General features: G+C 40.3%; 1 protein-coding gene across 1 annotated transcript; it reads right to left on the bottom strand.

Annotated features, from left to right (window-relative positions):
* Positions 1 to 3,557: 3,557 nt before the first annotated feature.
* Positions 3,558 to 11,620, bottom strand: ccdc92 (coiled-coil domain containing 92). The gene is made up of 4 exons (XM_078249662.1): positions 11,447 to 11,620; positions 8,413 to 8,584; positions 6,706 to 6,747; positions 3,558 to 4,934 (listed from the first exon to the last, which is right to left on the bottom strand). Exons 2-4 carry the CDS (start codon positions 8,546 to 8,548, stop codon positions 4,126 to 4,128), a joined length of 987 nt encoding a protein of 328 aa, XP_078105788.1. The 5' UTR covers positions 8,549 to 8,584; positions 11,447 to 11,620; the 3' UTR covers positions 3,558 to 4,125.
* Between the last annotated feature and the right edge of the window lie 4,376 nt (positions 11,621 to 15,996).

Here is a 15,996-nt window from a genome sequence, read left to right as displayed (position 1 = left end):
TGTCTGCAGTGGTATTAATATGTCAGTGTCGGACCTGAAATGAAGGCTATTTTGACATTTGTTTGTTCCAGGGGCGACACCAACGTAAAACGTGCCAATGCACGCTTTACTTAAGTACATACCATGATTGGACCACCAGGGGTCGCTGTTATTCATACTGATATTTAGACTCAACCAGATAATGACCTGCTTGTTAAATAGAGCTAAAATGGCTTTACTGATCATTTTGAGCACAGCCTCTTTATGCTTTTTAAATATAATTTACAGCAAGTAGCCTTTAAAGTCTGGTTACACATGTAATAAAGCCAATAGGGTAAACAAAAAAACAGCTCTGCCTTTGTATTGTGTCAATGCACAATATTGACCTAAGACTGTTGATTTGACCAAAATATCTCAAATATTTTATTGGAAGTAACAATATAAGGAAACATACTCCCATACTTATAACATACATACAGTAGCGGAAGAAACGGAAAATGCCAGATTTAGGTTAAAAAGATATGTAGGATATTTGAGAGGCAGAGACCATTAACATGCAATCTGCTGCAGATGACTGAATACTGTAATAGAAATGTGCTTTGAATTAATGAAGGTAAGTAGTTCTGATTTATTGATGCCTGCCATAAATCCACACCAGGGATGATATTGTATCAAAATCCTTAATTCAAGATATGCAAATTATTCGTATCAATTGTCCTTTTCCTTTAAACTTGTTTAGTGATACTAATACCAAATACTAATACTAAAGTTAGCACAAAAAGTAAGGAAATTTGTGTTTGGTAGATTATTTCTCTGTGGTAACAATGCTTTTTGGCAATAAATATTATACTGTTGGAAAGCCTGTTTAGTTCTCTTTCAAATGTTGCCCCATTTGTAAGGAACATGCATTTGTGGGATGAGCAGCAGCGCTGAGTATGTGGGTTGCGCCCATGAAAAATTTGCCAAATCTTTTCTGCCAATGCATACAGCTTATTCTGCCATTGACTCGTTTGGTGGATTGGATGATTGAAGTTTGAAGAAACAAGACATATTGGCAATTGAACAATTTATTTATTTCACAAACGGGAGCCTCAGTAGCGTGTGGAAGAACCATACACAGCCACAACAGCCTGACACCTCCTCATGCTGGTCACACACTGCTGTGGGATGGCATCCCATTCTTCAACCAGCATTTGTCGCAAGTCAGCCAACGTGGTTGTGTTGGTCACTCTGGCACGAACAGCACATAAGTTTATGTTTAAGACTAGTTTTTAATGGATCTGGAGAGTCTTATCAGTTAAAAAAAAAATCACATTATTAATCCTGGTTCTTGTAGGCCCACATGAGAGTCTTTGCGTGTGACCGACCTTAATTCTTCAGTTTTTTAGGAGACCAACCATTTCCAAAGAAGTTATTATCAATGGGCATTTCAGCAGCTTCTAGTAAATTTTCAGTTCAGGAAAAGAAATCCACAGATTCAATGATCACTGATGATCATCAGTGTATCACTGACATGCACAGTGTATGTGCATATCCTATTTTCCATAACTGTAACTTCCATCACTTAGTTTTTACTGTGATTCGAGGACACCTAGTGGCCATCTAGCTGAAGTACATACACATCTGTAGAAACCGATGCAATGCTGTTCCTACAGATGTGTATTGATGAGATTGGTGTCCCTTTTCAGTTAACAGCAGAATCTTCACCATAATGTTATTAATATGATACTGAATGTCAGTGGTTTAGACCAGAGATCTTCAACAGGGGGTCTGGGATCCCTAGGGGGTCCTTAGAGTTACTGCAAGTTTTTTTTTTTTTAAACTAAAAAGTCTTAACATGAATCCAACATATTGTTAGCAAATATAAATCAACTTATTTGTAAAAACACATTAATGATAGGCTTACTGGCCTATAGGTAAGGTAGTCACTAAAGTAGCCACCCACAGATACAGTTCATCCTAAAGATCACATGTATGTTTAACATGATAAAATCGGTCAATTATTTCAATAGCTTAGTATTTTATACACTAAAAAGGTATGTATAAAGGCTTTAGGCTGCCAACACGTTATCGTAGGCCCAGTTTAATATGCAACCAGGGTTTTCCCTACCTTTAAAAAGTTTGGGTGCAGCACCCGAGCCCTTTAGGGCACCACCTAAGCTGAATGAACGTAGAAGACTTGTCTCAGATCTAATGATTGTAGTCGGTCCACAGTGGACATCTTTAGCCACTTTGAGTGTTATTTATTATCTGCTCTAGCTTTTCCAACGTTTTAGACAGATATGGTAATAATAATGGTCCAAAGTGATGTGCATTTCTTTTTATTGAAAAATGTAACATTTCCATCAAATACGTGCACCTAAGTCTTTCACAAACCTAGGAAAACCGCTGAACTCTTATTTTAAACAATATACTGTATGTAGAGGGGCGGCCTCTAGCTCACCCAGTAGAGCGTGCGCCCCATGTAGGCTGAGTCCTTTGCAGGGCCTGGGTTCAAATCTGACCTGTGGCCCTTTGCTGCATGTCATCCCCCTCTCTCCCCAGAGAGACCCTCTGAGAGGGTCCCTGATCCATCTCTCTACATCAAGGGGTCCTTGGCTTAAAAAATGTTGAAAAACCCTGGTTTAGACAGATAATCCATTTATTTAGCATAGCCTAGGTCACTTTCCTCCTCCGCGATCAGGAAGAATCAGCTCTGAAGTGCACTTTAACATGAAACTTTACTTCCTACTCATCCAGTGGACCTGGATTTGGCTTGTACATAAAATATCGTTACTGTTCTCACATCTTGGTATCAGTAATTACACTATTAGTTACAGGGCACAAGGGGGCATTGAAGGGTTCGAGAAGTCTGTTCTGGAGGCTTCTGGCCCAACACCTTACTAAGATACCTAATATAGTCTTTTCCTTAAATTTGTCACCCATCTGTACACACAGAAACCAAGTAACCAAACCAAAAATGCATTGCTTTATTGTATTGAATCATACGTTCACTTAAAGGACACGTGATATTAATTTGAAAAGCAGGTTATTAATTGATTATAATTACCGTCATGTTGGTGGTGCAGTGACTACTGTCAATATTTGAAGTTCTTTTGTGTTCCCTATTAAACAATAAATTAAAAAAGAATTCATTACAAATGCACAGCCTTTATAAAGTACAGGTAATAATGTCACAAAATCCTATTACAGCAGTGTTTTCAAAAATGCCCTTGTATCACAAATAACTTCAACGGTTATTGTTTAAGCCAGAACTTAATTCTCTCAATGGCCTTCATTATCTCTCTCTGAAACACACACATTCTCTCTCTCTCACCCCCCCCACACACACACACACACACACACACACACACACACACACACACACACACACACACACACACACACAAATGTACATCCGGTTCCCCATCCTTTCACACTGCATTTACACATGTGCACCGCTGCTGTTTTTGCAAGCCAACAAAAGAAAGGTGAAATTACAGCTCTTTCACCTTTCGCCAGCACATCTCAATTGCACATTATGCAGCTTGTACTTACAGTAACGTTATTATACCGATATCACAAGAAGATGAAAGACATTCAGGAAATATTAGTTTAATAATTTCACTTCTACCCTATGCAGCTGCAGACATCTTGTTATATAGTTTGTTGATATGTCCAGACTGTTGTTGAGAACATGGAGCAGATAGAGATATGTAAAGATAACTATGAGCCATGACTACACTACACAGCTTGTGTACGGTTGATCCGGTCGAGCAGGCACTGATGCAGATATTTGGCTGAGGATTCGTTGTATGCACCACATAAGACAGAATGAAGAGAAAGTCTAAGCAAAAAGTCAAGATGTGTATAGTCTCACATTGCCAGACCTATCTCCACAGCGTTGTGGAATAAGTAAGATGTGTATAATACAAGATCTCATTGGGTTGTAAATAAGAAACATTTGGCATGCTTTATAGTAGTCCTTTTCTAATGTAGATCAAGAAAAACACAAGTCTTTATGGTATACCATGAACAAAATTATAATGATGTACTTTTTTTCATATTGCAGTGTTGCGTAAAAAGCAGGCTACACAGTGGGTCAGGCTGTATGTGTGTATACAGTAGATGTGTGTTTGCGTTTATGTGCATGTTAGCATTGCAGTGTTAAACTGTCCTGTCGGCTCCCGAGCGCTTCCGCACAACCTTTTCGTCTTTGACCTGGTCCACTGCCAGTGTCTCCAGCTCTGCTAGCGGTGGGGCCAGGGGAGGGGTGCCATGTGGGATGCGATGCGCCACGCCCACATGAGCCCTGTACTGACGGTCCCGAGCGGGGCTGTGACGAGGGCTGGCCGTAGCACCCAGGGGAGCCACAGGGGAGCGCTCTGAGGCAATAGGTGGGATAACGGCAGGCCGTTCTCGCACTACCTGCGGTTCGGGAGAGTCTCTCCCAGCCTGAAGGAAGGGTGTGGGGTCAGGCATGGCGTCTACTGTCTCCCGTAGAACCAGCCGCCTACCGTCCGGGCCAAGCCGATACACCTCTGTTAACTCTGGGTGAAGAGGCTGGGAGAGACTCTTCTTCATGCGACGCCGTGGGGTTTCAGGCTGCCTGTCCTTGGCCGGTGGAGGCGTGGGCTTGTATGAGGTGACCGGACTAACGTTGGGGCTGGCCTCAGATGAACTGCCGGCTAACAGCTTCTTCTTGGTGGCGTGAAGCTGTGAGGTGAGGTAAGCAATAGTGCTCGCTCTCTGCTCCAGCTCGCCGGACAAAACAGCCAGCTTGTGGCTCTTCATCTTGAGTTCCTCCAGGTACTTCTTCTCTCTCTCCTTAATAGTGTTCTCCAGGACAGAGATCATGGCGTTCTTCTGCTCAAGGTCCCTGAGCAGCTCTGTGTTCTCCTCCTCCTTCTTCTTCAGGTGGGCCTCCAGCTCCTCACATCTCCTTTGCAGCTCCCTGCAGCGGGCCTCACTGCTGTCTGCATGCGCACGCACGCACACACACACACACACACACACACACACACACACACACACACACACACACACACACACACGCACACAAAAACCTGTTAAAACAGCAGCTAAGCAGCAGGCAATATATCGATATTATATTGATATCGTGATATGAGACTAGATATCGTCTTAGATTTTGGATATCGTAATATGACATAAGTGTCGTCTTTTCCTGGTTTTAAAGGCTGCATTACAGGAAAGTGATGTCATTTTATGAACTTACCAGACTGTTCTAGCTCTTTGGTTATTTGCCTTTACCCACTTAGTCATTGTAGCCACATTACAGATGATTATTTATCACAAATGTCATTGTGTAAATATATTTTGTGAAAGTACCAATTGTCAACCCTACAATAGCAATATTGAAGTATTTGGTCATAAAATGTCATGATATTTGATTTTCTCCATATCGCCCAGCCCTACAGATGCATACATGTAGTAAACAGTAAACATAAGTACATATAAATAAGTGCACACAAGCAATGCACAGAGACAGAGAGCAGATACATTTATATTCCCAGACCAGACCAATCATTAGTACATTAAGCACAGGCGCTGACTATGGACCGTCTGTCAGCTGACAGAGACAGTATGATCCTATGGAGACTCATCTACTAGCAAAAAGCTCCAGTCTCACATTACAGCTCTGGTAGAAGGCAAGGGCACTGCTCTCCTCTGAGCCGCATCAACTTGCCCCACCCAGTTCCAGCCCATTCAGCCATGTTTGTATGTGTGCAAAAACCGGGGGATAAAATACAATTGTGCATTACATATATTAGGGCTGGACTGATATGCTTTTGTCCCATTCGATTCTTTCAGGATACATGGGTGCATTACATTTGTATTGCGATTTTCACTTATTGCGATAACAATTAACAAAAACAAATGTTGAATAATAACACTTCTAGAGACAATATATCAAGAGACATTTCTAAAAACATAACATAACACAAAAAGTATGCACATCACATGTCAGTCAGTCTGATATTTATTTTATTTGTTAAGAAGTTGCTTTTATGTTTTTACTCCAGATGGAGCAGCTGAGCCCTGCTGCACTTAGCAGGTTGCAGGCTGTGCATTAGCGCTGTGACAGATAATCTCATTTCCTGCCCTCCAATCTCTGAGATGTCCCACGTTAACATAATAGTGCCTCTAACTGGATGCCCTAATATTGCTCAGATGATCTCTGCAAGCCATGTTAAAAAGCCTGTAGCATACGTATAGTGATCCTGGTGAGATGCAGCATGCTTCCTGTTCAGTTACATACATCAGTGGGCTCATCACTAGCATGTACATAAATGAGACTGTATGCAGCCTGCCAGGGGCCTCCCTGACTGTACTCTGCTGTACTTCAAGCCAGTATAAAGACAGTGGAGCTGGGGCTGTCAGACAGACCAGCGACTCCATGTCATGGCCATGGCAACGTCGGGGGAGGGGCAGTTGGCAATGAGCAGTGGGAGCTCTCATGAACAGCAGGGAGTCCCACAGTGCAATGCTTCCTGGGTGGGACTTTGTTACTGGGAAACAGGCAGAGAAATGCGGAGTAGTGTGGACACGAGGCTTAATGTAGCAAAAGATATTCGTTTTTAAACCAAAACGTGGTAGTGTTGATGTAGCCTAAGTCAACCTAATTCGACATGGTGCAAGAGCAAATTAATTAAGTGACACTAAACATTGAATGTTCGTGGCAAAACTGATGTGCGTGTGTACTATACAGTGCAGATGGAGTCTTACCTGAGGGATCAGAGTTTCTCACAGTGAGCTCATAGGTCAGATCTGTGAAAAAAAGGAGAGAGTTACTTACATGTGTGGCCACCAAGGGGGTAAGCGTCTATCAACAACCCGTAGATCCTATGGCGCCATTTTGATGCTAACAAGCACTCACCTGCCATTAGCATTCCATTGACTGCCATTCATTTTGACGTCACTTTGACAGCAAATAACTTTACATCTGAAGCGTTTAAAGACTATATTTGTCCATTGTTTATTTCTAAAGAAACACGACAATGTATAAAAGGCTCCATTACCTTGTACCTCACGTTACGGCTCCGTAGCAGGCGCTTTTGTAAAAATAGGCTAACGATTGTGTCATAACCACGGAACTTACTGTCGCACAGTAGAGGAATTACCGTACAGTACAGGAGAAGCTCGCAGGCAGTTTCGACTTACATTAGCTGTTTAAGTTTAATTACTAATGTTAACTAGCATTTTAGTTAGCAATAATTAATGTTATCTCCTTACATATACCTACGCTCTCCGTCTCTGCAAGAATGGGAATGATTGAGATTTCTCTTGGCACAGCTACCAGAAGACTTCCAACTTTCAGACAGGTTGCTCACGTCACATTTACGTCGTCTCTCTCAGTTGGAGGCTGCGCAGTAACGCTCAGCCATCACCGGAAAAGTGCTTCTAATGGCCTTCACTGGTGTCCGTCCAGAGCAACGGGATCTGTTGGTCCAGTTTATATATTGTCTATGGTGGCCACATGAGGTTGCAAAAGGGCAGCTATCAAACAGCATGCTCCTCACACAGACTAACTAGCAGCAATGCATGTTTGGGGTGCTTTCCATATGGCGTTTTGGAGTTTTCATTTAACAAGATTAGTGAGAGTTCCACGTGAGCTTTAGTGACAGGTTAGCCAAGGATACGGAAACCAGGGCTAAAGCATACAGTGTCCTGTTTTCCTGGGTGTCCATCTTGATATTATCCCTTTGTGGAAGAGTATACCTATTACTGGTGGTATGCTCAATACAGGTTTTGTATCGCTACAGTGCAGGGTGTACTCACTAATGCTTGAGTGCATTTCCCATATGTAATCACATTCGCTCTAAAAGGTTTAAAGTGTAGTGGTACCACAGCGTCTTGTTGACTTTTGGTCTCAAATATCCATTTATAGGTAATACATCTGTCCCAGTTATTAATTTAGGGATACTTTATTGTTTATTTTGCTGTCTTTTCATCTGTTTAAGGCTTTAACTTAATCAGGGACGGTAAAAAAATACATGGCCGTGGAACGGAAGGTAGACCTAGCCTAAAAAGAACACAACTGCGATTAAACCACAGCATTAACCTCTGACGAAGTCGTCAACGTAGAATCACGAGAGAGTACAAAATTCAAAAGTGCGTATGTATGTTTCATAAAATGTGAGTTAATTCATAATTCAGTCATTTCCATGGTGTTTTATTTAGGCCACTTTTCACTTTAAAATTATCAAAATTGTTTTATTGTAGAAAAACATTTTATAATTGGGACAGCCAGCAATTACTTCAGGACGGTTTACTAAATTGTATTTCGGGATGGTTTGGGACAGTGGTGAAAAAGTTAAATTAGAGCCCTGTATGTGTATTCATAAGATATCCTCTAAGGTGTTCTTCTCTAATGTGCTGGTTTTACCCAGCAGCATGACGAGAAGAGAGGTGGCTCCTTGTGGCCGTGCTCACCTGTGCATTGCTGTTGTAATCTGCGGATCTCTGCGTGTAGCCCCTTCAACGTGTTGGCATGGTCCTGCTGGAGGAAGAGCAGGTTTTTCTGCGCACTGTGCAGCTGATTTTCCAGTGTGACATTTGCTGATGCCATGGCTGATTATGTTCAGACACACACCAGCCTTGCAACCTCCAGACATAAGTAAACAAGGTGGAAAAAGAGAGAGGAGAAGAGAATAAACATAAAGTCCATACATCTGGCAAACAGGCCGTTCATTCTCACTCTTTCGCCTATAAACAGCTACATTTTGGGACGTGCTCCAACTTTGCTCCGTCTGCCAACTAGTCACATCAATCTGCTTTAGATGACAAGTCTGAGGGAATTAAGTGAGGATGCACATTTATTACAGTAATATGCAGAGCAGGTGTGTAGGCTATCATCATTAATAAGGCTGGGTCAATGCTAAGGTTGTAGCAGAGAAAGCCTAAGTGACCATAAACACAGTAGGCACACTCCGTTTTTGCTTGCTGTAATAATGAACCAATCACTGACATGAAGCTGTTGATTGAGAAACTGAGAGTAAGCAGCGTGGGCCTTCAAAACTCAGACGTATGATAGAATAATCTAATATACACTAAATCTAATCCACATCGTATAATGTAATTTGATTAGAACATAAATCTTAGTGGAAATACTCTTCCTCAGCACAGAAGAAAATGAAGTTCAATTCTTTCACTGGAATTAAAGTGGCAAATTAGAAAGTGTGGTGTGTAAAAACAGATGGCAGGAATACAATCTCTTTCTGTTACAAATAATTCACTTTCAGTTTCCATACCACGGTCAATAACAACAAAATCAAAGATGAACACTTTTGACATATACAACACAATGACACTGGGTGTGGCATGAAGGCTGCCAGTCTCAAGCAGGCCTCTTCCTTCCCTTCCCTGCCTTGCCCCACCTTCCACCTCCCTCCCTTCACTGGATGCCCTTGTCTCCAGAGCCAAGCCAGAGAGAGAGAGAAACAATCACTTAGTCCCCCCCCTTCCCCTCTGCCAGACATCTGTACTGGGCTGAGAGTTGAAAGCACATTGATCCCTGCAACAGCCCTCCTGAGTGCAGAGAAAGCATCTCCTTGCATACATAAGTGTGCTTCAATAAAACATCCTAGAGCTTCTCACTCTTACATAATCAGCTCACTAGCATGAATAATATATCCCATGACACCACGCTGGACACACTTCCCAGTTCCAACAGTCTTCTGTGTGTGGTTTTCTTTTCATGGCTTACAGAGGAAAAGGAAAACGTGATAATAAACAGACACACTGGTGATCCCAAATAGAGTCAGTGATGTATCATAAAGGCTGAAGAGATAATCTATTATTGATGAGTAATATGGAGTCCTTCCGATAAACCCTGCGCTGCAAGCATTTCTCTCATCCCAGCTCTTTCCTAGAATAGCTTGGATAGCTTTCCATTTGCAAAGACATGACCTCACCACATAACATGGCTCATGCCATGGCGTGGAGGGGACAGTGGTACAAAAGGACTATAGAACTTTAATGAATTAGAGAGAGACAATAAAGTTTATCTCTCTTTGTTCAGAAACAATGTTTATGGCCAAATGCAACTCTATCAGTAACTGTTATAAAAGACAGAGATTAATGTCAAACCAGAGTGACTCCGTCGACTCTCTGAATTTATTATCCTAATACACAAACCAGCAAATTTCCCCATACAGAGAACATTAATAATCAATGACCTGCAGCACCATGAAACATTAGCTAGTAGCTACCATCCTTAGCCTAAACAAACAAACAAACAAAAAAAACAAACAGACACAGCTTAGAAGTCACTGGTCTCCCTGTCATGAAGCTGTTTCTTTGCACAAAGATCTGCATTTTCTCTAATTTTGTTGCTAGTATTTTAAATATAATAAGATAATAATAAGTAGTACTAATCAACCAACTCCTAGCACACGTCTATATTTAAGTAAACTTCAACATCTGAACACCTCCCACGTCAACAATAATATAACAATTGCAACAGCAACTAAAGGTTAACCAGTATAACCATTAAAACACTGCTTACAGGACGTTTGCTACGCGTAACCTGGGAGAGATACTTTCCACGGCACTTTCAATTTCAGCACCTGCATTGCGGACAGCACCCCAAACCCACATTTCACAGCAAACCGCTGCTGGTCCTGGCAGGAGCTGCCAGAGGATCATTACTTCACACAAACGTTATTGTCAATATTCATACAGCGATATCATTTAGGACATGGATTTCGTTATAATTATCAAACAAAACGGGTCAGGCGAGCGGTGCCTGTGAACCACTTCACAACATTTCACATTCCTTGTTGTTTTATGACCTGATGTACTGTAAGATGCCATCACTGCATTTCCTACGGTCATCACAAAGGCTGTCCTTGCAGCTAATGTTATGTACTGCAGCTGTCCAGGGAGGAGCTGTCCAGTTTAAGAACCGAACACAAGCTAGCCCCAATATGTGCAATAATGAACGTCACACCAAACTCCCTTTATAACCCGTCACCCAAATAATAGCCTGCAATACACAAAAGGCAATACAGCATTCGTAGAATATAAACAATGTTTTTTTTGACATTGTGGAGGAGTTCTGGTAAATTCGGCATACGTTGGATCCCCCACGGGACTTAATTGTAATAACCGGGGGTTTAGCAACATTGGGCACATATTCGCACCTGCCACAAAATGATTCAACGATTGAAGATGAAAAAACAACAGATATAACAGGCGAACCCCTTTATAAGGGTTAAAATATAACGTTAAACGAAGTCAACCTGTTTGGATGAATGCCGATTTGAAGCATGCTCGTTAAAATAGGCAAAATAAGCTGTACTGCTTTTGCAGTGATATAAAAAAAATACAGACATTTTTAAATGTCTTTGAATGAAACAATCTCTCCATACAGAGGAAAGTAGCCTACGTATGAGACTTTAATTATGCTAGCCTAGCTGAACAGCTAACGAGGCTACAACAGCACATTATCTTATGGAGAGCTTACCTTATGGCTAAAAATACGCTGCCGTCGAATATCTTGCAAAATGTTGTAAATTGTCGCTGAACAGACTAGCCTCACCGACTAAGAGCGTTCAGCCTTGCGGGGCATGTCGGTGATGCTGTCAGGGGCTCGCCTTGGTCGGGTGAGAGGGGAGGGTGGCTGGCTGTGTCAGTTCCAGTTCCTATCATCTCCCTGAGCTACTAGACAAAATAAAGCGATGCATCATGGGAAACCAGGGGACAGTATCTGGCTTAAAGACATCAAATCACGGTTATTTCTAGTCGTGCCATTCAACATTAGCCATTAGAAGTACAACTTGTTAAAACAGTACAACAGAAGCCGCTATACAGGTGTTACTAACCTTATTTGAGATGAAATGTTGGAGCAGCGATTGTCAGGGACGTGCTACAGTTTTTAGTCACCAGCGTGATCACCATAGCAACAGAATATGTCACCTGTTCCATAGTGATGCATTCTCGCCATCTAGTGACAGCACCGGAATATATCATTACTGCAATTTTTTTTAAAAAGAGTCAGATTTCTGATAATTTCTTAAGGCTTACTACACATTTAAGTGTCAGATTTAATGGCCATCTTTGTGCCAAACTGCCAGATGAAGTAAATTAATGAAAATAAATGAAAGCTGTTGGACAGAGTACAGCTGGTGGTGGACAGCAGAGGGGAGTGTTGCCCTTCAGTGGCAGATTAGGGATACTACAAGAGCATACTGTGATGGTCACTCATTCTTATGCTTTTCATTTTTAATTTTTTTAGGAAGTATTACCGTGATTGGTCTGATTATATCTGTTGCTTTATTTTTAGTTATTCATGTTACAAATTAATCTATAAATCTATTCTATTCTCAAGTGGTCTTGTCATTACAAATTAGAGGTGATGTTTTGTGAAGTGTAGTATTTTTATTCATTGACTTCCCTAACACACACACACACACACACACACACACACACACACACACACACACACACACACACACACACACACACACACACACACACACACACAGCATCAGCATCAAAGTTCATTTGCCAAATTTAGGTGTGGTGTTGCTTCCCCTTACTAGAGAAAGGGATAGCAACATAGATATACCTTAGTTGATTGATGTGTAATAATAATGAATCCATTAAATCAAAATGTAACTGTTTTTTTGACACTATATTGCATGTTTGATTTTTTGACTCCAGCAAGTGTATTACTTGTATATTGTTCCAATGTTCTTGTGTTGGATGCTGAGTGCTACATTAATAAAATGTATTCTATTCCAAACTACACTTCCATAGATTTTCTATACTCAGTTTATTATAGTATTTAAATGGTATGTTATGTGTGTTTATTACAGTATATGCATTTCATTTGATTTGTTAGAATTTCTTCACAATAAATTGTACAATTTACTGCTCCCCATGCACTTTTCCAGAGGTATAATTAAACTTTATCTAAGTGATATCAGCACTTTTGACTAGTCTGTTTCCTTCCAGTTTCCTAGTCTAAGGTATGAAAACTTGGGAAACAGTAGCCTTTTCATACTGACTCATAATATCTCCTTAAATTATTCCTGGCAAAAGAATTTCCTCAGTGACAGGGCTACTGCGTACAATGATACAAACCAAAAACAAAAGCATTAGTTTTCATTCCCAACCTAAGAAAGAAGCTCAGGTGTAAAAAGAAAATATCTCGTGGACTAAATGGAATTATTGTCCACCTCCAGAAATGTTATTTTTTGGAAGCAGCCTTTAATCTCTCCTCGGTTTTGCATGTTTGTGAAAGGGATTAAATTCTTCGCATTTCTTTATTTTTAGTGTTTCTGGCACGCTTCCCAGCTGCCTGCAGAAAGCAACTGGTTGAGGAGAAGGTAAGTTATCCTCGCTCCAGGAAAAGAGAGGTGAAAAATAATTCCCCAACAGAGACCCCAACCTTCTTACTGATTTGTTTTACTTACACACTGCTAGAGATCTCCATATATTATATCAGGTAGTAAAGTAGCTCAATGAGAGAAATCAACCAAATAAAACAAGCAGGATTGACTTTGGACTCATGCGGTGACTTTAACCAGTTTACAGTCATTGTTATTTTGCCCTTTGCCTGCGGGTGATCCGGTACTGGGAAGGAACCAGCTGAGAAATGTCCATCATACAAACTGGCCAATGCCTGTCTCCCACAGTGGGATTTCAAGGCTCAATGTTCAGCCTTATTGTCATTATACAATACAGGATTGATACACACACCAAACTTGTATGAATTAAAATAGAATTAATCAATAAAATAGGTAACAAAATAGAACAAAGTATATGACAGTAGCACTATGTACGAGAACTTACATATCTATCTATCTATCTATCTATCTATCTATCTATCTATCTATCTATCTATCTATCTATCTATCTCGCTTGAATATATATACTTGAGGTAGTAGTGGCAATAAGGGCAGTAGTTTTTCTATAAAGAAAAAGAGGAAATACATTCTTTCGAACACAGCCATGCACTCAAAAATGTTCCAAGTTATGCCATACAGACGGTGGCGAGGGTGCTGGACGTGGGCCCAAAATGTCATGCGTTATACTGCTGGAAAAATAAGTAAGAGTGAACTATTACGCTTTTGTTACCACTTCTGGCCATCAGTCACACATCAGTGAGTGTAAAAAAAAAAAAAACTAATTTAAATCATGTCTCATTGGTATAGTAGCTGGATTGTGAACAGATAGTGCAGGTCCTTGTCAAAATTGTGTAATTACAAATGAAATCGAAGCACATGGCAGCCAGTCTCAAATGGCACTGTTTTACTGCCTCTGCTCTGACAAGCTGCCAATACCAACACTTCTCAGGTTGTAATAGTTTTACAGTTATTATATTGAGGTTGGCAAGACAAAATGCCTCTAAAACTCTGAAAACCTAATTTAATTTTCCAAGACCTTTTTTTTTGTCTGTCCAAAGAAAGTCATAATCACTCAACTGTTTAACTGACTTTGTCATTTATAGGAAAACTTCAAAGTGAGCCACTGACAGTGCGATGGCATTAACTTATTTCAACTTTATTATAGTGCATTTAATACTGGATATACAATATCATTTTGTGAACTGTAATTTTTTTTACGTCTGCTATATCATTATTTTTTTTAATAATTTGAAATCATAAGTGTCCTCATAATCTCTAGATCTAGACTATAGTATAGTCATTAAGTATACATGCATGCACATACTTACCATCATCACCTCCACATACACATACAGGGGTACGGCCTCGTAATGCTGCTTATCATGTTTTAGACAGATGTTGAGTCTATAACAGACATTTGAATCACTGTTACTGTAAATGGAAAATGGACCCAGAGACTTTTCTATTTTGATTTGCTCTATGCTTGTGTGGTATGGAAAGTATTGGTCCTTTCAAGTCCTTACACAGTATCGGCAGTATGAACGCCAGTAGCATCTGGACTTTATATGAGGCCATTTGAAAATAAAGGGGCCAGAATATGTGAAAGGAGCACTTAAAGTAAAGGTTATTTCAACAGCAATCAGCTTCTCTGACACAGTTTTGTACCTTCCAATTAATTCATGTCAAATTTACGAGCTGACAAAACATAGGTGAACACATAGAGGAAATTATAGCCAACATGTTACATAGGGCCCACATGGAAAGCCCTCCTATGGAATCATTTCAATGCCACTGCCAAAATATTTCTGCCTTTATTCTGATAATGAGGGTGGACTGCAGGAAACCAAGCTTTCTATGCAACTTTTTTTTTTACAGTCCAGTGAGAGCAGTGTGCTGCATGCCATTTAAAGTGACACTTTAATTACTAGTGGTTAATGGACCACTAACACCAGACTTTGAAGTGGCTGTAACTAAAGGTGCCCGCACAGCCAGCCTCAGCAGAGAACATGTGTGCTATGGTACAATCCTTCCACACCATCTGTACAAGACACGCTGTGATAAGACACATAACTCATTTCAAATGAGCTAATGAAATAGAAAACATGAAGGCTCACAGGAAAAAATCAAAGGAAAAAAGAATATTCTCCCTGAAAGTCTGGATATTCTAAAATCTAAAATAATAGTTTGGAGACTGTAGGAGCATTTAAAGTAAAGCAAGTCTCAGATAATGCTATTTTCATTTTAGACGTTAATGTATGTTGTGTTTGTTAATTGCTTTATTGATTTATGTCATTAATTTTCAGAGATAATGTATAATATTAATCATAAATGTTACCATAAGTATTGTGCAATTGTACAATGACAGAACAGCAAAACAAGTACATCACACATGTCTTAGATTAGACAATTAAAAGCAAGAATATTTATATACAAATAAAAAAACAATAAAATTAGAGTAATTTGGTTACATTACATTTGGCTGCATCCATAGAGACTAACACATTTCTAATATATGTGTAGGCTACACAACAGTGTCATCGGCATACATTTGCAATTCTATCCCTTGACACTGTTGTGGGAGGCCTATGGTAGGGGGCCAAACACTGATCCTTGAGGTACTCCCATTGTATACTTTATATTACTGGAAAGACAGTGATTTTCA

This window comes from Sander vitreus, chromosome 5 (genome assembly GCF_031162955.1).
Source record: "Sander vitreus isolate 19-12246 chromosome 5, sanVit1, whole genome shotgun sequence".
NCBI classification, from domain to species: domain Eukaryota; kingdom Metazoa; phylum Chordata; class Actinopteri; order Perciformes; family Percidae; genus Sander; species Sander vitreus.
This window is presented reverse-complemented; position numbering and strand designations above follow the sequence as displayed.

Bases quoted from the DNA above. Each gene is read 5' to 3' on its own strand.
- ccdc92 (XM_078249662.1), bottom strand. From the start codon at position 8,548: ATGGCATCAGCAAATGTCACACTGGAAAATCAGCTGCACAGTGCGCAG. The intron at 6,748-8,412 runs GTGAGCACGGCC...TTTTTTTCACAG, and splicing joins ATTACAACAGCAATGCACAG to ATCTGACCTATGAGCTCACT. The intron at 4,935-6,705 runs GTAAGACTCCAT...GTGCGCATGCAG, and splicing joins GAGAAACTCTGATCCCTCAG to ACAGCAGTGAGGCCCGCTGC.